Source organism: Oryx dammah, unplaced genomic scaffold, assembly GCF_014754425.2.
Source record: "Oryx dammah isolate SB20612 unplaced genomic scaffold, SCBI_Odam_1.1 HiC_scaffold_1, whole genome shotgun sequence".
Taxonomy (NCBI): domain Eukaryota; kingdom Metazoa; phylum Chordata; class Mammalia; order Artiodactyla; family Bovidae; genus Oryx; species Oryx dammah.
Genome location: NW_024070185.1, coordinates 75650546 through 75676769, shown reverse-complemented (window position 1 = coordinate 75676769; position 26224 = coordinate 75650546). Strand labels below are relative to the sequence as shown.

Sequence of the window (26224 nt, the reverse complement as noted above, 5' to 3'; positions counted from 1 at the left end):
ATTCTATTGGTTATAATGCAAATGGCCATGCTTGGTACAATGTGCTTGTTAGATAAATACTTCTTGAGTTGGTTCTTCTGTAAATAAACTCCCTTGCCCTTCCCCATATTCCAGAATTGGGAGGCCACCTAGAAAACTTTACCCCTATTCATCATGGTGCTGATATGACACATGGCCTTATTAGGTGACCAACAGTGGAGGCACAAAAATCAGGTATTGAGAAATATCCAGTATCAGATAGGCTTTTCTGGGAGGGGATGTGAAGAAACCTACATCAGTTGAATCTTGAACACCATATGGTATATACATTTTCACTATATGTTGTAATTTAGTAGCTTATAATAATTTATATTAATAAATTGAATGCCTCCCCTGAGATCTTATTGTTTACGCTTTTGGGTAAATTTACCTTGAGGTTTGGTTATAGAGACAGATAGGTGGCTCAGATGGTAAAGAACCTGCCTGCAATGCAGGAGACCTGGGTTTGATCCCTGGGTCAGGAAGATCCCTCGAGAAGGGAATGGCAAACCCATTCGAGTATTCTTGCCTGGAGAATTCCATGGACAGGAGAGCCTGGTGGGCTACAGTACATGGTGTCACAAAGAGTCAGACATGACTGAATGACTAACACTTTCACTTATAGAGACATGGCTAGAAAGGAAACATTTGGTAATAGAAATGAAAATAAAGGCAATTTCTAATTCATTGTTGTTTTCCAAGGTGAATTTTTGAGAACGTAAGGCCAATAGAAGCATGTTATAATATAGAAAGTTTGCAGGCAGTCCATGAAAATCTCCTTATCCCATGATACATATTAAGTATGTTACTAGGGCATTAATCAACTATCCCTGACTACCACAGGTGAAGCCTGAGTCTATACTTTTGAATTTCCAAATCAGGAATATCTTACCCTGGCAGAGCGAGTGGCAGTGGTTCTGGATTTCTTCATGTGGTGGGATTTTGATTAGGGGAAAATTACAGATCCTTAACAACACTGCAATTCTCCAAGTATTTAGAACTGGGAAGGCTGGGGGCAGGGCAACAGTTGTGCCCTATTACACTATGTATGGGCTTCACATTGGTTGGGGAGTGCCTGAGCTATGTTCAAGAGCTGTGATGTTTTCACTCATGATTCTTTTTGAGTGCTGTTTTTCTCTGAAGCTATAACTGAAACCAGAAGAGCTTTCTAGAAGACGGAGAACTGTGTAGATTCTGAAGTGTATATCCATGAGACACAACAGTATTGTGAAATCAGTTTTGACTTTTTTGTAGGCAGTGTGGGGAGGGAAATGTGTTTTTAGTGATTGGCTCCTTTAAGAGTACCTGTCTAATAACCTCTTAGAAAACACATTTTGAGCAATATGATAAAAATAGACCCTTTAAAAAATCACTTTTTTTTTGTTGTTGTTGGGTGGGGGAATCACTTGTAAGGTCCACACAAGTCCTTCTGTATACTCTCTGGATCGACTAGTTGCGGGATTTCGAACACAAAGTCAGATGCTGCTGGGTCACTTAGAAGAACAGGATGAAGTCCTCCAGTGCCAATTTTCTGATAACAGTGATGATGAAGAGTCAGAAGGCCAAGAGAAATCTGAAATTAGGTATGTTATATATATATTAATATTGACTGATTTAATAAGCATAATTACATGATACAGTAAATATATACAGAAATAGGGTTATTTTTACATTAAAAAATTTTAGTAGAAGAGTTGAGGTTTTTGCTACATGTAGTATCAACTAATGTGTTACGAAACCAGTATTTGAACACGTCAGTCTAACAACTGTAAAATAATTGTGTTTTTAGAATGTTTATGGTGATTGGAGTTTAATTTTCAGAGAAAAAGATTTTGGATTTCCTAATTCTGCTGCCACAGTGGCAAAAAACATGATGAATTTTCAGCTGGGGGGGAATATCTCTTTACTTGCTGAAATATTAATAAATTCCATTTATTTTATGTAAGCCATAATTTAAAGAGTAATTTGGGGGAAAACTAATTTGAGGGCAGATTAAAAATGACTAACAGACAAGTTACCTTTGGTCCTGGCCTTTTCCTTTTTTAGATGTAGAAGTTGCTCATGGATTCAGAAGCCAGGCTCTGTTTGTTCACTTGTTGAATTGAATGATATTCAGGATCAAACACAAAAGTCAGGATTGGAGAATGAAGGTACACAGACTCTCTCAAGTACTTTAGATCTAATATTTATAAGATACTTCTTTTTTTCTTCAAGCAATAATTTAAGAAGTATCTAGGGATTCTCAGAGACAGAAACTTGGTTTGGAGTGCTTTCCTGGCTTTTCCTTTATGTCCTCTGCTCTGTGCTCTGATTTCTTGTTCTTTTTTACTCCTTAGTAAAGCTTTTTCACCAGTCAATTCTAGATAGAGTTATAGGCTAAATCTCTCAGAATGGGTATTTTATATTCAAACTTGAGTTTGACTTCCCACTCTTGCCTTCTTTAAAATCCATCTTAAGTAATTTACTGGGTGTTTCTTCACTGCTTCACAGGCACCCGTGCCTACCATTAGTGATGTATTTGACATTAGAGCCAACTTAGTCTAGCAGATGCTTGTAATGTTCACAACTGATGAGAATTTTATGCATCAAAAAATGGCATAAAAGATGTTTATATTGCAAAAACTGTATGAGGAGATTTTAGCTCATTTCTCTTGGCTTATGAGTGGTGAAAACACAGAGTACAGAGAATATAAATAACATGATAAATAAGTCCTACACTGTGAAAATAGCATCTTTTTTAAGAGCCTATGCATGTAATATTAAAACATGAAATGAAAATAGATTTTAAAAGTGTATAATAGTATAGATAAGTGCTACAGTCACCATCCTTGAACCGTTTGTTACTGGTCTACAACCAGGTAAGAAACTTTTGTCAGAATGTGGATCATCAGTGCACCAATTCCTTCATTGAGGAAGTCTCACTATGAAAAATGTCTCAGGTGAACTAAAACAGTGAGGTAATTGATTTATATTCTGGTACAAGACAGTAACAAACAGTATGGGGCCATGTTCTGATTAGTCTGGGATAGAATGCATTCTCTGATTACAGTAAAACTACAAGTTAGTAGGAAAAAAATGAAAACCTCTACCCATCTGGAGATTTAATAGCTTTTTAAAGTATCTCAGATTAGAGAAAAAGTCAAATTGCAGAATATCTAAGAGCAATGAGAAACTGTGTCAGAACCTGCAGGATATGACTAGAGCATATACATGTTTTAAGGAAAGGAAAACTCACTGTAAGCTGGAAAACTAAAATCACAATTGCCATTTTTTTCCTTCTCTGTTTGTCCCTTCCTCTGGTACTTCTAGACTGCTTCTGTGTCTGTTTTTTTTTATTTTTAAACTCTACTTCTGTTAAATGTTTCTGAGCAGATAGTTTTATTTCTCAGCTTTGTTTCTTTTATTTTGAAGATTTAAAGATTGACTGTCTCCAGGAGAGTCAAGAGTTGAATTTGCAAAAATTAAGAAATTCAGAACTCATACTTACTGAAGCTAAACAAAAAATGAGAGAACTTACTATTAACATCAAGATGAAGGAAGATCTGATTAAAGAATTAATTAAAACAGGTAATAGTATCTTGTGAACCAGCTTATAGGAGAAAGAAAAGGTTCTAAAGGTGCTTCTGATGTTGTAACATTTACTTTAATTTCTGATGCTCAGGATTATCCACATCAGTCTGGAATTTGGTATAGCAAGGTGTGCTCTAAAGCCAATACATGGAGGTTAATTATCAAAAGGACTTTATTATGTTCGCTTTTATCTATGAATTGTCCTAACCAACCTCTGTGGTCCTTAATGGTTTCTGTCACTTTTTAAAGAAACATTATACTTGGCATCTGGAAATAAGATGTCCAAGATGTTTTCCTAACTCATTTTAGTAAATACCTATTTTAAATTATTGGTCTTTACTTTCTTGAATAATTTCTTTTTAACATTAATTACAAGCTTTGTATTTTAACTGTAGATAACTTTTGTTTTTCTGAAGATGTAAGGATTTGTCTTTGAGAGCTGTCCTCTTGAGTGAGCCAGGCTTTCAGCTCCTCCCCTTAGTCTCAAATTCTACCAGGTTGGGTGTATATACCACCACCTCTCCTCACCATCCAGCTCCATTAGGCTTGCTCTAAAATGCACGCCTCAAGTTTTTTGGTTCCCCCAACTAATATACTCAAAGTATAAGCCTTGACTACTATGAAATTCAGTAAAGAATTGAAGGAATAAGACCACTAACATTTCTTTTCCCCAGTTCCAATTCAGAACAACTCTCTGGTCTCTTGGGGGAACTGAAGGAAATACTACTAATACCTTCCTCTTCTTCAAGCCCAGGACTATAATCAGACTCAGACTACGCAATTGTGGGTACCAGATCTTCTGCCAGCAAGGAGAAAGTTGCCTTCCCTCTCCCACCTCTTTCTTGCAGTCTAGCTTTCTAGCTGTCAGTCTTCCTTTCTCAACTTCCTTTCCCCTACAGTCAGACACGACTGAGCACACACACACACACACACACACACACACACAGATGCTGTCCAAAGCATTTTCGTTTCTCATTCCTGGCAGTGCATCCTTCTAGCTCCGGTTATTCCATGTGTTTGATTTGATTGTGCTCCTTCCTCGTAGGCAGGATCGATGCCAATAAACCTCCCTTAGGTGAATCTAGGAAACAGTTTAGGGGTTTAAATAGCTTCTGCATTCCCATGATTTCAGGGTAGTGTGCATAGAACTTGAGGATATTTACTGCTCTAAAATAAATGATTTTCTTTCAGATAGGTTATCCCACCATGGGATATCTAGCAAGCACACTTTTGTAGCTTGGTATACCCATCCTGGTTGCCTTAAAATAGAGGATAAGGTGAGGTGAAGTCGCTCAGTCGTGTCCAACTCTTTGCGACCCCGTGGACTGTAACCTTCTCTGTCCATGGGATTCTCCAGGCAAGAATACTGGAGTGGATTGCCATTTCCTTCTCCAGGGGGTCTTCCCGACCCAGGGATCGAACCCGGGTCTCCCGCATTGGAGGCAGATGCTTTAACCTCTGAGCCACCAGGGAAGCCCAAAATAGAGGATATCTGCACTTAAACTGAGCAGGTTCTCTTCTTGCTCATTAGAATGGAGGGCAATTTGGAGCTTACTGAAGACCCTTAGAGATGGTGTTTAGCAGAAGGGTCAATGTATAGTTCCTTTTCAAAGCCCTTTCACTGAAGACTTCCCAAACAGTGGCTACTTCAGCCAAAATGAATAACAATGACAGTTATACTGTATTTCATCAATTTTAATATATACTTTTTTCACATTTTAATATCTCTGAAATCAGAATGTATCTTAAAAATCAGTGGCATTTTAGCATTTTATCATGGTGTAATTGGTACTGTAGTTTTTCTTAGTGGTTCATAAAATATTGGTGTGTTAAACAATTTTGGGATCTTAAAGTCACTAAAACATTGTCATATATATTTTAAAGTTAGTCAGAATCAGAATTGTAGAGCCAGAAGACAACTTACATGTACTAATTTATAATTAATTAATTAATTGAGATTTTTAAATTAAAAGATTTTTATTAAAATTTTATACTTTAAAAACAAATTACTAAAAAATTAAAAGATTTTATTAAAAAGTTAAAGAATTTGAAATTCAGAGATTTATTTTTAAATTAAGAGATTTTAATTTATTAAAATTAATAAACTTTTATTAAAAATTAAGAGACTTTCAGTATACCAGTATAACAACTGGAGCCTATGATTTTTCCTCCTATGAGCTTTAGACTCTTACTTCCCACTGCCGTGGATTTGCTAGTCCAGGAATAGCTGATATTCAGAATAAATCAGAACCAAGTTTTCAGGGTCAGTAGCTGGGCTTAGAATGAAAAGAGATACAGAAACAATATTTATATTCTGTTTTTCTCTATGTTCTAAATGTTCATAAGAAAAGCATTTCAAAAAAATTTATCTTTAACAAAGTTCAAATGAGGTGAAAAAGGAGAGGGAACCAGCTCTACATTAAAGGATTCTTAAGAAACATGACAATAAGATGTATTATGACCTTGTTTGGATTGTGATTAAAATAGACTAACTGAAAAAAAATAGGCTAATTGTAAGACATTTTGAGACCATTGGGAAAGTCTGAATAGGGACTGGTAGATATTAACATTGTTCTGGAGAATCCCAGGGTCAGCAGAGCCTGGTGGGCTGCCGTCTACAGGGTCGCACAGTCGGACACGACTGAAGCGACTTAGCAGCAGCAGCAGGTATGATAATGACTTTTTGGTTATTTCCATATTCTGTATAAATGCTTATTAAAGTATTAATATACATAGGTAATGTTATGACGTGGAATTGTTTTAAAGTTTTTAAGTAAATAAAAGAAGAAAAAAGGCATAGATGAAAAAGCAGTGGCAAAATCTTGGTAACTCTTGAATATGGGTGATGGAGATTCATTATAAGGATTATTTCCCTACTTTTGGTATGTTGAAAATTTTTCATAATAGTGAAAAAAAGAGAATTCAGAGATAGATTATGGGTAGTAGGAAGACAGATTATAGTAAGCCAGGGGCCAGAGAGTCACCCCACATACCTTTCCAACTGGAGTTTGATGCCTGCAAAGGTAAACTGCAAATTCAGAACAAAAGATGAACCAGAAAGAAGATTGAATGACACCAGATGGGGACAGTCATTAAGGATCTAATTCTCTAGAGGCCAGATGACAAGTTGTGTTTGACTGGGATGTGAAGGGACAGCTGGATTTTTAATGCTATGCCTTAAATAGTTACATGGCCAGCATTTTAAGTTTAGGGCAATTTTATGTTTTGGTGTTTTACTTAGTTTTTAAACATAATTTATAATTGTTATTACTATTATTATTATTATGAAGGTAATGATGCCAAGTCAGTAAGCAAGCAGTATTCTCTGAAAGTAACAAAACTTGAACATGAAGCAGAACAGGCAAAAGTGGAATTAACTGAAACAGAAAAGCAACTACAGGAACTGGAAAACAAAGATCTTTCTGATGTTGCTTTGAAGGTAAAATTACAGAAGGAATTCCGTAGGAAGATGGATGCTGCTAAGCTAAGAATCCAGGTAATTTAAAAAATGTAATTGAGAAAACTTATATAAGGCTTCCTGCTTTTGAGGATTCTTATACCTAGTTAGGAAAGAAGTAGGATTCAGTTTTTACTAGAAGAACTGGAAGGCAAGTTTTCTTTTCCAGTATGCTGGTGGGTTTGCATGGTTTTAGTCTGTGTAGTATATTTCTTCATTCAAGAAGTGTATTTTAACCTTTTTATCAAAACCACATGATGATTATAAATGAAGATAACCACAGAAATAGTGTTATTTTCTGAAGGATAAAAGAGTAACTAATGATTAAACAATCATATATAAAACATCTGGTATGTATATAGCACTTTCTTGACATTCAACAATGATAACTTTCAGATAGTTTTCTGAAATTATAACTGATTGGTTTAAGAAAGGTTAGTAACTGAGCACTACTGCATCTTATTCTTAATTCCCTAATGCTGGACTTTGCTATAACCCCAAATATAGCTAGAGTTAAAAACTTAGATTCTATGAGAAATACTCCATTACAGAGAGTTACTGTATATGAAGTTACTCCCAAATGCTTTTGGTATGGTCAGAGTGCTTTGTTAGTCTGCTTATAGTGAATTTGCTAAAATGCCTTTTCCATTTCTTTTGATTCATAATCTTTTGCTTTCATATTGTTTCCGTTGTAGGTGGAATGAAATTGTAGCTAACCTAGTCAGCGCATTAGTTGTCTGTTTTTTAACTATGCCACAGTTATTTTCTTTAAACAAGATAAGTGTTCATTGCACACCTCCTGTGTACCAGATTCTATTCTAGATGGGGATGCAAAAGTGAATAGAGCAAGAATCCCGCCTTCTAGAGTTTTTAATGCTACCTCAAATATATGGATGTCACCATTAAAGGTTCTTTTTACTTAAGTAGCCCTCAAGTCAACACCAAGTTAAAATAACATGACTTGACACTTTGCACTTTCCTTCTGAATACATATTTTCCCTTAGCAATTCACCTCAGAGAGTCTTGGGATCAATTCTTTTTTATTTCTCAACCATTTAAATTAAGGCTATGATATCTAACAAAGTACTCATTTTAACAAAACAGTAGAACAAAACAATTAAGAATTTTCCTTTGTGATTATTATGAAATTAATAATTTCATAGGTTTATATCCTACTTTTAGTACTGATAGTAATTCTTATACTCAAAATCAACAAGAACCAGTCTCGTGGTAATCAGTCTATTCAGATTCTGTTTCTTCATGATTCAGTCCTGGAAGATTGTAGGTATGAAGGAATTTATCCATTTCTTCTAGGCTATCCAATTTTTTGGTTTATAATTATTGATCATAGTCTGTTATGATCCTTTGTATTTCTGTGGTTCAGATCAGTTCAGTTGCTCAGTCGTATCCGACTCTTTGCGACCCCATGGACTGCAGCACGCCATGCCTCCCTGTCCATCACCAACTACTGGCGTTTACTCAGACTCATGTTCATTGAGTCGGTGATGCCATCCAACCATCTCATCTATTGTCCCCTTCTCCTCCAACCTTCAGTCTTTCCCAGCATCAGGGTCTTTTCCAATGAGTCAGTTCTTTGCATCAGGTAGGCACAGTATTGGAGTTTCAGCTTCAGCATCAGGCCTTCCAATGCATATTCAGGACTGATTGCCTTTAGGATGAACTGCTTGGCTCTCCTTGCTGTCCAAGCGACTCTGAAGACTCTTCACATCACAGCATTGCTGTGGCATCAAAGTACAAATTCAGAAACAAATTCTCTTTCATTTCTGATTTTATTTTATCTCTTTTTTTCTTGATGAGCCTGGCTAACTGGTCAATTTTATTTATCTTTTCAAAGAACCAGCTCTTAGTATTGATCTTTTCTGTTGTTTTCTTTTAGTCTCTATTCTATTTATTTCTACTGTGATCTTTGTTGTTTTCTTTCTTCTACTAACTCTGGGCTTTGATTGCTCTTCTTTTCCTAGTTTCTTTAGGTGTAATATTAGAATAGTGTTTATTTGAGATTTTCTTGTTTCTTGATGTAAGCCTGTATCGCTATCCACTTTCCTCTTATAACTGCTTTTGCTGTGTCCCATAGATTTTGGACAGTTGTGTTTCCATTTTCATTTGTCTCAAGGTATTTTTGATTCTTTTCTTTGTGAAGCCATTGGTTGCTTAGTAGCACATTGTTTAGTTTTCATGTGTTTGTGTTTTTTCCCAATTTTCTTGAGATAGCCAAAATTATTATTTTTCTAAGTAGGTTATAGCCAAAATTATTATTTTTCTATGGAGGTTATTATGTTTGCCATATAAATCTATACCTTAAGCCTTATTTGTGGATTTAGCAAAGATTATTTTTATGATTGAGATTAAAAGATTACATGAAAGATTATTTATAGTGTTTGTGAATTATCATGTCCTTTTTTGTTTTCCATGTTTCTTGCTGTGTAACTTTTTCTGCTGAAAGTACTGATAAGGAAAGGAAAGAACTTACTTAAGTTCAAAAGAAATTCTGATAGGCCAAGGAGTGAAATAAGTTTCCCTTGTAGTTTTAGAAATTTCTGTACCTTTGCCATATACATGCATAGCTGGGGATGCAGCTATACATGCTCAAGATGACAAGGATGGTAGTAGGGAGAAGAAGGAGGGTGATAGTTAAGTGTCTACAAAGTGCTCTATACACACGAGATGTTTTATATGTATTATTTAATCATTATTTAATCCTTTAAAGTGTGTATTTTTACATGCTTACAAATTAGGAAACAGGTTTATGAAAGTAAAATAACTTACTCATAGTCATATAATTGTGATGATAAAAGTGGTTTTTGGTACATTAAGTTCATACCATTTAAAAATATTGAAATACTAGTTGTTTTATTGGTAAAATGAAGTTATTTTAGTTTTTAAAACTTAAATTTGTTTTAATTGAAAAATCTGAAATCTTTATTCTTTGCCTTTAGATATATATATATAGCATTATATGTTGTATTAATATTTTAATACTATAAGATTATCAGTACTTACACTGATGTTTTCAATATCATGTGGAAAAGACACTACAGTACTAATATTAACATTTTTGCTCCAATATTGCAATTACTGTCAAAAATAAGTGACAAAACCAGGGTCCAAATTCAGGCTTGGGAAACTGCAGAGTCCTGTGGCATCCAAGCTGGTAGTACTCAAAGTAGTCCACTGCAGATTGTTCATTATTGGTCTGCAGCGGGATAAAGGTAAATAGGAGCACAGCTTCCCTCATCAAAAAAAGTCTTGCATAGAAACACCATCAGCTGAGTCTAATAATGTCCTTCATGGTACAGGCTGACAGCAGTCTGTGACTGGTACTGGTCCACAGACCATCCTTTGAATAGCCCTGCTCCTAAGCTACAATGCATCTGTGAATACTTAATTAAAACAAAAATTTTTTTCCCCAGCAGCTTATTGCCAAGATAAAGGAAATAATTAATTGTAGTTTGCATAACTTACAAATAACCTCACCTTAACTTTATTTCATGTGAGATATACTTAGTGTAATGCTAAAGTACGTAATACAAATCTGTGTTTGTTTGATCAAGATTAAATTGAAACACTGGTATTTTATATTAGTACAGTAAGCGCTTCACAGATGTTCACAGATTTTTAGTGCTGTCTATGGATAACTTTTGCTAGAGAGGAAAAGCTTTATTTATGATAATTAAAATAATTATAATGGTTACTGTCTGGGAAAATGGTATCATTTCTGATCATTTTAACTCAGGGATTAATGATTTAGGCTATAGCTGGATTTTAAATATGAGTACAATAGAATACTATACAGTCACATAGAAAGAACAAGATAAATTATATAGAAAAAAAGGAGGTGGAGAAAAGTCTACCTAGAATATATATACATAAAGTTATTTATATGCATATAAATTATTTCTGAAAGAATACTGTTTCAGGAAGCAGGACAGGTAGATTAGCCATCTGAGATAAGAGTCTTTTAAAATATAAGTTCAGTTTTGTGTTGTTTTAATTTTTATTATGTACATAAAGTATTTTTAAATTAAAATACACAAAAAAAGAAGCAGCAATGTTGGTTTTGTTCTATTTGGCTGCCAGCACCAGGAAGGTTCATCATTCTTTACATCTTGTGAAAATTATGATAGTTGACCGATTGTAAAAGTAGAAATATAGAAAACAATTGTGAAACTGTCAAGAATAAATTAAAATCTAGGAAGAAATGCCAACATGCGTAATTAAATGAAAAGTTTTAAGTTCACTGGAAGGATATGAGAAATGCAGTTTTTCATTTTTAAATATTCCATGTGATCCAGGTCTTACAGAGAAAGCATCAAAATAGTAAGAAGTTGGCATCACTGTCAATCCAAAATGAGAAACGTGCTAATGAACTAGAGCAGAATGTAGATCACATGAAATATCAAAAGGTACAGCTGCAAAAAAGACTTCGAGAAGAAAACGAAAAAAGGAAGCAACTGGATGCAGAAATTAAGCGGGATCAACAAAAAATCAAAGTAATATTGTCATACTTTCCTGCTAAGCATAATATGAAATGTTCAATGGCTCAGAGCTAATGAAACCAAGGTCTTGATTCAGTTGGCTTGTGAGGTATCTAACCTTGGCCTGTCCTTGGCTGCTGTTCCCATTCACCTTAAAACTTTGTTGATCTACATAGTAAAAGCTATTTATTGAATTCTGAGTACTGTCTTGAAGGCTTTGACTTCACAAAAGAAACTGCAATGATAATTTCTCTAACTAGGACCTTAACTTCAATTGAGGCTGTCAAAAACATAAATTTATGAAGCTGACTTTCTAAAAAATATCTAACATTTGACTAGAATTTCCCATTTTCAAAGTGCTTTGACATGCCTTGCCCAGGTATCAGCATAGGAAAAAGTACAAGGTAAAAATGATGGTACCATTTCATTCCTAGTGTGCAGAAAAGTGATCAGACCTCTGTGGCCTAGCAGTTGTAGGCTGGGAGGAACTAGTGGTATCAGCCCAGGCTCTGGAGCTTGGCTAGTGTGTGTTCAAATCCCAACTCTCTCATTCTTGGCTGGACCATTTATTGGGAAAATCACTTACCCTCTCTGTGTCTGTTAATTCTTAAATATCCTTATCATACTGGCCTCAATAGGGCTCTTCTGAAGAAAAGGAGGCTGATAATAATCATAATAACAATAACGAACACTTATCTAGCACTGTGTACCAGGCTCGGTTCTATTGAAATGTTAAGCCGAACCCAAGGTTTGGGACATAATTGGAGGTTTCCTAGATTTTCAACTTAGGAAAGTAACATATTCTCAGACCTTAGAAAAAAGAATGACAGAATTTAGACATGGAAGGGAACTTAAAGAGCATTTAAGCCAAGTTACTGATTCTTTATTTTTTTTTAAACACTTTTATTGAGATATACTTCACATATCATACAGTTTACCAATGTAAAGTGTGTATATAGTTCAGTGAGTTTTGGTATATTACATCATTGATTTTTATAAACTGTGGTAAAATATAATATGAAATTGAACATTTTTACCTTGTTTAAGCATATAATTCAATGGCATTAATTACATTCACAGTGTTGTGCAACCATCGTCTCTATCTTTTTTTAAACTTTTTCATCACCCTCAGCAACCATTAAGCAGTGAGTCCTTTTCCCCCTCTTTCCCCCAGCGCCTGGTAATCTTAATCTACTTCTATATTTATGAATTGTCCTATTCTCAACATTTTATAAAAGTGAAATCATGCAATATCTGTCCTGTGTCTGGCTTATTTCATTTAGCATAAAGTTTTCAAGGTTCAGCCATGTTGTAGTATATATCAGAACTTCATTCCTTTTTATGACTGGGTAATATTCCATTACATGCATACACAACATTTTTTTTCTACATTTATCTGATAGACACTTGGGTTGTTTCCACCTTTTGGCTGTTGAATAGTGCTGTGATAAACATTGGCATAGAAGTAACTGTTTGTGTCCCTGCTTTCAATTTGGACTTGAAATACCTTGATGTGGAATCCCTGGGTCATATGCTAATTCTATGCTTAGCTTTTTCAGGAACCACCAACTGTTTGTGATAGTGACAGCACCATTTTACATTCTCACCAACAATGTTTGAGGGGTCTGATTTCTCATCTTCATCAACACTTGTTATTTTCTGTTTCTTTTTTGTTATAGTCACCCAAGTACATGTGAAGTGGAATGTCATTATGATTTTGATTTGTATTTCCATATTGACTAATGATATTGAGCATCTTTTCATGTGCTTATTGGCCATTTGTGTATCTTGTTTGGAGAAAAGTCTTTTGAAGTTGTCTTTTTAAATTGGATTGTCTTTTGTAACTGGGTTGAGGGAATTCACTCTGTTCTGGACATTAAACTTTGATACATGACTTCCAAATATGTTTTTTCCATTCTGTAGATTATCTTTGCATTTTCTTGATAATATTCTTTGATGTGCCAAAGGTTTACATTTTTATGATGTTCCAGTTTATCTATGTTTCCTTTTTTTCACTTGTGCTTTTAGTGTCATATCTAAGAATTAATTTCCAGATCCAAGGTCATAAGGACTTAACCACCCCTGTGTTGTCTTCTGGAGTTTTATGGTTTTAGCTCTTGTGTTTAGGTCCTTAGGCCATTTTGAGTTAATTTTTGTATGTGGTGTGAGGTAGGGGACCACCTTCATTCTTTTGCATGTGGAATTCCAGCACCATCTATTGAAAGACAGTTATTTTTCTGTTGAATGGACTTGGTACCCTTGTCAAAAATCAGTTGACTATAGATCTATGAATTTGTTTCTGTGTCTGTCCTTGTGCCAGTACACACTGTTTTGATTACAGTAGCTTTGCAGTAGATTTTGAAATTGGGGATTAAGTCCTCCAACTTTGTACTTTTCCAGCATTGTTTTGGCTATTCAAGGACCTTTGCAATTCCATATGAATTTAAGGGTCAGCTTTTCCATTTTGGCAAAAAGGTCACTGGAATTTTTATACAGATTGTGTTGACTGTGTAGGTCTCAGAGTAGTATTGGCATCGTGGCAATATTAAGTTTTCTTATCCAGGAGCATGGGGTGTCTTTTTTTATTTTTAATATTTTCTCCATTTTATTTATTTATTTATTTCATTTTCTGGCTATGCTGAGTCTTAATTGGTCTGGAATTTTTTCTGTAGTTGTGGTAAGTGAAGGGCTACTCGTCATTGCAGTGAGCAGGTGTCTCATTGCAGTGGTTTCTCTTATTGGGGAGCACAGACTCTTGGCACAAGGGCTTATTAGTCGCAACATGTGGGCTCAGTTGTTGTAGTTTCTGGGATCTAGAACAAGGGCTCAGTAGTTGTATTGCAGGGGCTTCATTGCTCCACAGTAAGTCAGATCTTCCTGGATCAGGGATTGAACCGGTGTCTACTGCATTGGCAGGTGGACTCTACCACCTAGTCATGGAAGAATCCCTGGGGTGGTCTTTTCATTTCTTCTTTAATTTCTTTCATAGTATTTTAAAATTTTTAGTGTGCTAGTCTTTTACCTTCTTGGCTAAATTTATTCCCAGATATTTTATTCTTTTAGATGTTACTGTAAATGGAATTGCTTTCTTAATATTCTTGAGTTACTCATTCTTAATATTGTGATAATTATTATTATAGAAAATAAATAACATTTATTATTTATCTTCATTCAATACTGTGCTAAGCACTTAGTGCTTTATCTCATTTATGTCTTTTTCTGTTCCTGTATTTCCAGCTTTTCTTTTTCTGCTAGATTCTTTCTTTAAATAGCTTAGATTTTTCTCGTCCAAAAATTATTCTTCGTCAACTTTATACTTCTGTCTCTCTCTTCTTCCCTTTATAACCAAACTGCTTGGAAAAGTTTATTATATTTGATTCCGTTCCTTTTCGTTTCATTTGTTCTCTTGTCTTCTCCAGTCTGATTTCTGGGTCTTAGCTGTGCCATTCACTTCAAGCTCTTGAGAAGTACATCAATGCTCTCTCTGTGGCTGAAGTCCTTAACACTGCATTCAGCATAGTTAACCACTTCCTCCATCTTGAGATATTTTCCCCTTTGCATTTGTAAAGTTATATTTACCTTGTTTTTTTCTTCTCTGATTGCTTGTTCTTTGTCTTTGCTAGCTTATCCTACACTATTGTTTCTTTACTTACAGGAATTACTCTAGACTCTAGCCTATGTCCTCTTTATCTTCCATACTTTGGCCTGGGTGACATCTCATCTCTTTTCCCATGACTGCAGTTTAACTCTGAAAACTCCCAGGTTTAATCCTTAATACCAGATTTGCCATTAGAGCTATGGATTCACACATCCAACCATTGGCATCTTTATTGGGTTGTCTTATAGGTGATCCACACAGTCAAAGGCTTTGGCATAGTCAATAAAGCAGAAATAGATGTTTCTCTGGAATTCTCTTGCTTTTTTGATGATCCAGTGGATGTTGGCAATTTGATCTCTGGTTCCTCTGCCTTTTCTAAATCCAGCTTGAACATCTGGAAGTTCACCGTTCACGTACTGTTGAAACCTGGCCTGGAGAATTTTGAGCATTACTTTGCTAGTATGTGAGATGAGTGTAATTGTGCAGTAGTTTGAGCATTCTTTGGCATTGCCTTTGTTTAGGATTGGAATGAAAACTGACCTTTTCCAGTCCTATGGCCACTGCTGAGTTTTCCACATTTGCTGGCATATTGAGTGCAGCACTTTCACAGCATCATCTTTTAGGATTTGAAATAGTTCAGCTGGAATTCCATCACCTCCACTAGCTTTGTTCATAGTGATGCTTCGTAAGGTCCACTTGACTTTGCATTCCAGGATGTCTGGCTCTAGGTGAGTGATCATACCACTGGGATTATCTGGGTCATGAAGATATTTTTTGTATAGTTCTTATGTGTATTCTTCCACCTCTTCTTAATATCTTAATACCAAAGCCTTTGACTGTATGGATCACAACACACTGTGGAAAATTCTTCAAGAGATGGGAATACCAGACCACCTGACCTGCCTCTTGAGAAATCTGTATGCAGGTCAAGAAGCAAGTTACAACTGCACATGGAACAACAGACTTTCCATATTTGGAAAGGAGTATGTCAAGGGTGTATATTATCACCCTGCTTATTTAACTTATATGCAGAGTACATCTTGAGAAATGCTGGACTGGATGAAGCACAAACTGGAATCAAGATTGCCAGGAGAAATGTCAATAATCTCACATATGTAGATGACACCACCCTTATGGCAGAAAGCAAAGAAGAACTAAAGAGCCCCTTGATAAAAGTGAAAGAGGAGAGTGAAAAAATTGACTTAAAACTCAACATTCAGAAAACTAAGATCATGGCATGTGGTCCCATCACTTCATGGCAAATAGATGGGGAAACAGTGGAAAGAGTGTCAGACTTTATTTTTTGGGGCTCCAAAATCACTGCAGATGGTGATTGCAGCCATGAAATTAAAAGACTCTTACTCCTGGAAGGAAAGTTATGACCAACCTGGACAGCATATTAAAAGGGAGAGACATTACTTTGCCAACAAAGGTCTGTCTAGTCAAAGTCATGGTTTTTCCAGTGGTCATGTATGGATGTGAGAGTTGGACTACAAAGAAAGCTGAGCACCAAAGAACTGATGCTTTTGAACTGTGGTATTGGAGAGGACTCTTGAGAGTCCCTTGGACAGCAAGGAGATCCATCCAGTCCATCCTAAAGGAAATCTGTCCTAAATATTTGTTGGAAGGACCGGTGCTGACACTGAAACTCCAATACTTTGGCCACCTGATGTGAAGAACTGACTCATTGGGAAAGACCCTGATGCTGGGAAAGATTGAAGATGGGAGGAGAAGGGGACGACAGAGGATGAGATGGTTGGATGGTGTCACCAACTCAATGGACGTGAGTTTGAGTAAACTCCGGGTGTTGGTGATAGACAGGGAGGCCTGGTGTGCTGCAGTCTATGGGGTCGCAAAGAGTTGGACACGATGGAGTGACTGAGCTGACTGACTTATAGGTGAATTCAGGATCTTTCTTACTTATCTTCTCACTACTCTTCCTCCCTGCTCCCTTAATGGGGGAGAAAGTAAAGTTTTCCAGTGTACTTTACATGACGTTTCAGTGCATTCAGTTGAGTTAACTAGAAATTTATCAATCACTCTTGACTGTGTCCTCTTCCTCCTTACCCGTATCCAGTGAACCAAAAAGTTCTCCAGGCTGAATCTTCTGATGGTCAGTTCTTATTCATTGCCAACAGCCTGGTCTGTGTGTTGCAGTCCTTACTCCAATCTGAGGAGCAGGCCTGCCTCTCAGTCCTGTGGTCTTTGGGTCTCAGCTTCTCATCTCTCGCGAATCCTGGCTTAAACCAACAAGACTTAGCACTCTCTAAATCTTTGTTTAGGGAAAAGAAAGAAGCTTTTGAGTAGAACACATAGTCTGCTGAAATGCAACTCTTCTGGTAACTAAAACTTAGCACTTTCTTATCTAGGGTAATTTTGTTCCTTCTAGCCATATCTCTCAGTATTCCAGGAAAAGGAACAGTCTGCCCTGAAGATATATTGAAATTTCTATTATTTCATGCAAAAACAGCATCTGCTCAGAGTCCTAAGGGACATCTTGTTCAGAACTAGCTTTCTAACATTTCATTTTTCACGTGACTAAACCATTTCCAGTGAATACTAGGACTTTTGCATAGGTTCTTCTTAGAGCAGCAGTTCTTAACTGAAATAGTAAAGAGGTATGGGAACCCCTGAAATTGTGGATCAATGTGTGATATGGGACTTTTACTTCTCTAAGTACCAATTTCCTCATCTGTAAAATGGGATTTATAATGGTATCTGTTTCATAGGATTATTGTGAGGATTAAATGGGATAATTAAATAGATGTAAAAAGCATAGCATAGTACCTGGTAGACAGCTATTTTAATATTATGTTAGAGATTACAATATGTGGTAAAGGTAATAATGTCTAGAGCAACATACAGAAGAGGGGATTAGATCAGCTGTTACATACTTTCAAAGCATGTGTAGAAAAACGAATAGTAGAGAGTCAGCCCTGGTATAAGGTGCCTTTATTTCAGCATCCTAAAGTCACTATAACTGTGACAGGAGCTGAATTACAACTGTGAACAAGCAATAGGGAAGCATGAAAAATTAATGGTTAGTAAATATAAGAGGGTCTAAATTCACCCATAATTCAACTCAAGTGGGCATAGAAAAATTTCTTTATTGAATCTATAATAGCCTTGTGTTCTTTATGACACTCCTCCCAACCTGCCCAGCCCAATCCATGTCATAATAATTGCTGGAAATATCATAGGAACTAACCAAATATCCAGTCTGTTCAAACCGTATTCTGATAGTTTAGACATTTCCTTCAAATAATTCTCAGTTCTCTTGAACAAGAATATTCAATTTCTTCCTCTCCATGCTTCTCAAAGATAGGCTCTGGTGTATGTGGTGTTCCATTGTGCAGCTTTGTTGCATCACATGGCGTTGAGGAGGAGGGACTTTCTGAGTTTCAGTCGGTTCTTGCATGTGACTGGCTGGAATCTGCTCTCCCTTTACACCTTTCCCTCCTGGCCCCTGGTGTGAAGCCAGTATAGTCTATAGACTGGTCTCACTTTCAGTGTAGAGTGTAGAGGAGCTTTGGCTTCATCTCTTTTCCCTATTTGTCCTCACCTCGTCATCCTCATTCTCCAAGTGCAAGGAGTCCAATTAGTTGCTGTTCCCTGATCGTAGTTCTGTTCTTTCAGCAAGACTGCATGGACTTATGTGGGTGTGAAACCTCTGCACTGCAGTCCCTATTCTCTCTGCCCTCAGTGACACCTTTACTTATTATCCCCTTCCTAGGTCAAAACTCAAGAGGAAAACTGGGACACACATATTTCTTACTCTCTTTTTCCTCCTTTCTGCCATTTCCAGACCTGGAAAATGGTAGACTTCCCTTTTACTTCCTTTTTTTCAGTACTTCCAAAATTCTCTATGGAAAATGTACAATTTGGGGGTCTTCCCTGGTAACTCAGATGGTAAAGAATCTGCCTGCAATGCAGGAGAATCGGATTTGATCGCTGGGTGGGGAAGATCCCTTGGAGAAGGGAATGGCAACCCACTCCAGTATTCTTGCCTGGGAAATTCCATGGACAGAGAAGCCTGGTGGGCTATAGTCCATGGGGTTGCAAAGAGTTGGACACAACTGAGCAACTAACACACACACACACAAGGTAAAATTTTCATTTTATTATGAATTTGTCAGAGCCCAATACCTTTGTAAAATGACAACTAGTAGAAAAATGAAATAAAAAGTAAAATATACAATAAGTCTATCTTTTAATTATTAGATTCAATAGACATAAAATTATTCTGTTGAATTGTTGTAAAAGGTTCTAAACACTTACTTTTAATTTCTGTACTTATCCATCATGGACCAGTAAGAAATAGCAGTACGGACCAGCCCACTTTGAGTTCATGGCCTCCTTCCAGATTCCTGCTAAGCTTTGGTGGTGGACAGTAACATCGTCTCTAAACCCCAGTAGAACACATGGGCCCTCTTGACTTGACTCTTAAGATGTGAATGGAAACTGAAGGAATTTGGAAAATACTCTTCAGAGGACCATGATCAGTCTTGAAAGACTATTCTCATGCTGCAAAATCTGAGTTCTGAATGCTGGAACCTGAGTATTACTTTTCTTTTTACATTTCTCCTGTGATAAATTCTAATATCCCTGTTGCAGATGGGTACCTTGGGTGGACTCACTGAAGGTAATGAACTCAGAAAGGCAAGAGAAAAGTGGATTTATAATTTTCATACCCTTACTCCTGTTACTATAATTTGTAACACAGGCGAAAAATGAAAAAAATACCTAGCTTTCCTAGTAAATGCTGATTTTTGCTGTGAGATTTTATTGCTTGAATGAAGGGCTAACATTATTTTCTTCCTTAATAGCCCCAAGCTTCATCTACTTGTTTTCTTTCTCTTTGCAAGTAGGAAAGTAAATACTAAAATGATTATCTGCATAAATACTTAATAATGGCCATGTAGTAAAAGCAATAAGATGATTTAAATTCCTGTTTTCTATAGGAACTACAGTTAAAAACAGAACAGAAAGATCTAAAACTGAAAGCTGAGGACCTTGATGCATTTAAGATGAAAAGGAGAAAAGGTTCGTTTGGAAGTATAGACCAACTCCAGGTTTGTCGATTTTATTTAGTGTTTCCTGGTTTCTTTTCGATTTGATGATTGTCTAAGAAGAGGTAAAAAGAGGTGGATTCTAAATGAAATCTTTAAACACTAGACTTTGCCACTGGAGTACAAAATTTCTAATATTTCTCCTGAAACTTTTCTGTTATTAAAAATTAATTTCTCATCCAGAAATTTGCTGTACTTTTCTTTTGTTTTGAATTTGTTTATTTTAAATTGAAAGATAATTGCTTTACCGTATTGCGTTGGTTTCTACCAAATATCAACATGAATGCTGTATTCTTACTTCAGTAGAAATGAGTTTATTTGAATGTTGTGAAATGTAAACATGAAAACTAGATTGTGTTTATCCTTATGTCAAGACTGGTTTATTCCCCTGGAAACAGATATATTTCTAACAAAAAGAGCTCTCTACTCAAACACAACCAAATTGTATATGCACCATATATCATATATTAAAAAGCTATTGTCTTAATGCCACATTTAAAAAATGAAATTCATAAATTAATATCAAAGTTCAAAGAAACAAAATTTTATGTAAATTAGGAATCGCAGTACTAAAAGTCTTAAAAATTACTGTACTTAAAACTATAATTACCCTCAAATGCAAATGCATCAACCTAATTCTGAAAAAATTATTTTCTCTTCTTAAATCTTATATGTTAATATTTTAACAGTAAGATTTAGGACATGCATGTGTTCTCAGTTATTTTACTAGTGCTTTTTAGAAATTAGTTAAAGAGCTTTCTCTCTGACATGTCTGGTAATATTTCTGGGTGGAAGGATATGTGGAGGAGTAGAAGAGGTAGGAAAGCATAGAATAGTTAGCGCCGCTTTACAAAATGTTAAGAATCTAAATTTAAATGAATACAATAATAGGTTCTAACAGCCTGCATTGACTTTATTGGGTTAAAATAATAACAAACAAACAAAAAAAACCTTCCTGCTTTTTAGTGTTCTAAAACAACATTTTCCAGAATTTGACTCTAAAGAAGATTATAAATTAATCAATATGACTATCCAAAAAGCTTACCTTGTTTTGATATGAAACTCTTTTATAAGAAGAAAGTATTTAAAATTAGCACTGTGTGGTAGGACTATTTACTGTAAGAGAGAATAGACAAAGTAAGAAATTTTCAGAAAACTTACTAAGATACTGTGAATTGCACAGATCATAACTTTATTATTTCCAGTGCAGGAAAATTCATTCATTTATTATTGTTTCTCTAAAACACCTATTATGTTAGCAGACTGCTACCCAATCCTCAAGGGCTTCCCTGGACCTGGCGGGCTACAGTCCATGGGGACACAGAGTGTCCGACTCGACTGAGTGACTAAGCACAGCACACACCCAGTCCTCAAAGCACAGCTAAAGTATTGCCTACTCTGAGGCAGGCATTGATGTTACTTCCATTTCTCAGACAGAACCGATCCCACCCTCCATTTTGGCATACATATACCTAGGAGTTAGCTGTATACAGCATTTATTATCAACAATCCTCATTTTTTCGTTTCTCTTTTATTGGAATGGAGCTTACAGAAGATCTCTTACTTAACTTTCAAACCCCACTCAGTCAAGAAATGTTTGAAGAATATGTTTTAGTTGCTAGTCTTCATAGTGTCTCATGTGTGGCGTTTCTAAGATAGAGCTGGATATAACAAAACTAAAGTATTTCTGTCTTTGTTCTGGGATATCCTTACTGTTCTAGTAATTGTAGAGCTGCTATTTTAGGGTTTAGTATTATTCACACGTGCTGTTGCTTATAGGACCATACTATCTAGGTCTGGATGAAAAACTACAGAGCTCTGGACTCTGGATCTCTCTTAGCCTTGGCCACTTTGCTCATTTTTTCTCGTGCATATTCACTGTCTTATTGTCTTAGTATAGATTTCTTGGAACAGGTTTTTTTTTTTTTAATCAAGTTTGAGAAGAACTGGAAAATAATACTATATTGATTTGTTTTCTTGTTATTTAGGAAGCATTGCTTCATTACTCTGTCCCAGTGCAGATGGGCACTTGGTAGAGTCCATCTTGGACAGTTATTCCGCTCACATTTTTGTTTGGACTTATTTCTAGGTACCCTTAGCTCAAGATAATACTGAGATGCTTGTTTTGGAAATCTTTACAGTGCAATTTATTTTGTAATTATTTGATGTTGACAGGTTACAATGCAGAGTAGATTTTCATGCCTTATCACCTATGTCTTTCCACTATGGCTATTCATTTATTCACCTCCTTGGTTAATTGAATCAGAAATTCATTCAGTCATTCATATAACATTTTACTGAAAGTCAATCATGGGCAAGGCAGTATAGCAGACACTGGGGCTAGAGAGGCAAAAATCTTTGTCCCTGCAGTCAGGCAAGGAGCTCATTCATTAGTGCTGAGATGGAGGTAAGCACCTCTGGAACAGATAAGATTTCCAGCATGTTCTCAGAACTGACTCTCAGTATATATAAAGAAAATTGTCAGCCTTAAAAATCCCAGACTCAAGCATTTTCAAGGAATAAATTTTAACTCCTTATAAAACAACACAGGAAGATGTTAACTTAGAACCACTTACTTCTTGACAATTTTGGACAGACACTGTTTTGTTATTCTCACTGTTCATTTAAGGTGTTCCAGATAGCTTTTAAATGTTCATTTAAGGTGTTTAGTTAGTCTGAAGTTATATTATTACCATATAAATTTTATGGTGAAGAAAAACAAATTGTAACATTTCTTTGGACTTTTAATGTAGAAATTGGATAAACAAAAGAAATGGTTAGATGAAGAAGTAGAGAAAGTTCTGAACCAACGCCAAGAATTAGAGGAGCTGGAAGAAGACTTAAAGAAACGGGAGGCCATAGTTTCAAAGAAGGAGGCCCTGTTACAGGAGAAGAGCCACCTGGAAAGTAAGAAGTTGCGATCTAGTCAGGTATTCTATTTAATATGCTCTTTGACTCTGGTTGTAAGCCATATAAATTGAGATTTATTTTTCTATAAAGTAAATCAAACCACTGTGAAGTTAGAAACCAAAAGAAAACTTTCTGGTTTTCAGTGTATTTGGCTTATTAGTGCTTATTTAATGACCATCAGTAAAATCTATTGCAGTTTTGAAGTAAAATGTTCAGTGTTCTACCAAGTATGAGTTATCTATTATTAACTTTTGGTGATATTTTAAAAATTGTAGTGTGTTATACATAACATAAAATTTACCATTTTGACCATTTTAAAGTGTACAGTTCATCAGCATTAATTATATTCAGCGTTTACAACATCACTATTATCTATTTCCAAACTTTTTATTATCCCAAACAGAAACTATGAAACCATTTAGAATAACTTGCTTGCCATTTCCTATGGAAGCCTCTATTATTAGCCTTAGTGGATATTTTAAAAATAATCTGTACCATTAGAGAGTGAACATTGGGTGAAGGTTGAGTGAACATTGGTAATCTGGAAGAACAGACTTGAAAATGATCCAACTATACTACTACTCCTTGGAAGAAAAGTTATGAGCAACCTAGATATTATATTCAAAAGCAGAGACATTACTTTGCCAACTAAGGCCCGTCTAGTCAAGGCTATGGTTTTTCCAGTAGTCATGTGTGGATGTGAGAGTTGGACTGTGAAGAAGGCTGAGCACCGAAGAATTGATGCGTTTGAACTGTGGTGTTGGAGAAGACTCTTGAGAGTCCCTTGGACTGCAAGGAGATCCAACCAATCCATTCTGAAGGAGATCAACCCTGGGATATCTTTGGAAGGAATGATGCTAAAGCTGAAACTCCAGTATTTTGGCCACCTCATGTGAAGAGTTGACTCATTGGAAAAGACTTTGATGCTGGGAGGGATTGGGGGCAGGAGGAGAAGGGGGATGACCGAGGATGAGATGGCTGGATGACATCACGGACTCTTTGGATGTGAGTCTGAGTGAACTCCGGGAGTTGGTGATGGACAGGGAGGCCTGGCATGCTGCGATTCATGGGGTCACAAAGAGTCGGACACGACTGAGTGACTGAACTGAACTGATACTACTACTTACAATTCCTACAAAAGAAAGAAGACTTTGTATAATACAGATTTGTTTATTTTTCTACTTATAAAAATTTGAGTATCTTTACAAAAATTTTTGTTGTAGGACTTGGGTTTTATGAGCCATTCAGATAAGTGGTTTTATGAAGGACTTTGCCTCAGTTTCAGGTTTTGAAAAATGACTGTAGAAGTATTATAAGGACCAGGAGAAGTTTTTTTTAATAATAGCAGTAGCAACAATAGCATCTGAAAATAAAGCTGATTTGCCCTAGACTTTAAGAAAACTTTCTCCACAAAGAGAAAGACAAATCCCATATGATATCACTTGTATGTGGGATCTAAAATATGGCACAAATGAACCTGTTTATAAAACAGAAACAGACTCATAGACTTGTGTTTGCCAAGGGAGAGTGGGGGAGGGATGGACTTGGAATTTGGGGTTGGTAGATCCCAGCTATTACATTAGAATGGATAAAAACAAGATCCTAATGTATAGCCCAGGGAACTATATTCAATGTCCTGTGATAAACCATTATGGAATATATAAAAAATAATGTATATATGTATATAACTGAGTCACTTTGCTGTACAGCAGAGATTGGCACAACATTGTAAATCAATTATACTTCAATTTTTAAAAATTGTAAAAAAAGACTTTCTGCACAAACTTTTGCCTCCAGCTGACCTTGAGTCTGGGGTCAGTCATGGAATCATGGAATAAGCTCTGCCTCTTTATTAAAAAACCTACCTTTCATCCAGCATAGATGTACCACTAGGTCTGGGGTGATTTTTTGACATGTTCTTAACTTCTCCACCTTAGTGTAACATGTGAACAAGATCTGCACTTAACCTCTCCTCTGTCTTCTGTTTCCCAAACATGTCAAGATAGCTTTTAGCAGCAGGCTGTTGGACACTGGGGTAGGGGTAGCCCTTCTAACCAGCCTAATTGCTGGTGCTCCATCCAGGTAACTTGTCCACACTGGCTGTCAGGGTCAGGTTTTAGAAGCTGCCCGCCTCCCCGCAAAAAAGAAGCATGTAATGACAGCAAAGAGGATTTACAAATCAATGTATCAAGTGAATAAATAGAAGAAAATACCTGGGACCTTTATGATACGTTCTGTATCAAAAACGAAAAAAAGAGAAAAAGAAAGGAGTGAGAAGGAAACTCTTATTCCTGAAATACATTTACTTTATGATGCAGGAAGAACAAAGAAAAGAAAATAGGTGTTTTCTAGTTTCAACGAGATGTAATATTTAGGAAGTAAGAACATACTGAGGTAAGCATAGAGTGCAAATAAATGAAACCCACAGTGAAGTGAAGTGAAGTTGCTCAGTCGTGTCCGACTCTTTGCGACCCCGTGGACTGTAGCCCACCAGGCTCCTCCGTCTGTGGGATTCTCCAGGCAAGAGTACTGGCGTGGGTTGCCATTTCCTTCTCCAGGGGATCTTCCCAACCCAGGGATTGAACCCAGGTCTCCTGCATCGTAGGCAGATGCTTTAACCTCTGAACCACCAGGGAAGCCAGTAGATCATAGCAAAATTGATTCTTTGAAGATAGTTTTAATTAAACAGAAGAGAAACTTGAGACATATTTCAGGATTCTTTTTGAACAAAGGATATTACAAATGATAAAATAAAGCATATTACATACTTTTTCAGTATTTAAGAAATACTATAAGATATGATCGTATGCATTTCAGACAAAAAAAAAAACAGTATAAAAAAGCCTATATTAAGGCTTCCCTGGTGGCTGATTGGTAAAGAATCCACCTGCCAGTGCAGTAGACACAGGTTCGATCCCTGGTCCAGGAAGATCCTACATGCCATGGAGCAACTAAGCCTGTGTGCCACAACTATTGAACCTGTACCCCATAGCCCATGAACTTCAACTTCTGCAGCCCACATGCTAAGGCCCATGCTCCACAACAAGAGAAGCCACTGCAATGAGAAACCCTCACTCCACAGCTAGAGTGGCCCGCTCTCACTACA

At 36.2% G+C, this 26224-nt stretch overlaps 1 protein-coding gene across 5 annotated transcripts in view; it reads left to right on the top strand.

The window, feature by feature from the left end:
* The window catches only part of KIF27 (kinesin family member 27), a 91509-nt gene that overhangs the window by 39053 nt on the left and 26232 nt on the right, over window positions 1-26224 (top strand). For all 5 annotated transcript variants that reach the window (XM_040244513.1, XM_040244523.1, XM_040244532.1 and 2 more), the window contains 7 exons: window positions 1432-1601; window positions 2065-2168; window positions 3430-3585; window positions 6879-7084; window positions 11359-11556; window positions 20101-20211; window positions 22962-23138. In XM_040244513.1, coding sequence (XP_040100447.1) covers window positions 1432-1601; window positions 2065-2168; window positions 3430-3585; window positions 6879-7084; window positions 11359-11556; window positions 20101-20211; window positions 22962-23138 — 1122 coding nt within the window. The remainder of the gene's footprint in view (window positions 1-1431; window positions 1602-2064; window positions 2169-3429; window positions 3586-6878; window positions 7085-11358; window positions 11557-20100; window positions 20212-22961; window positions 23139-26224) is intronic.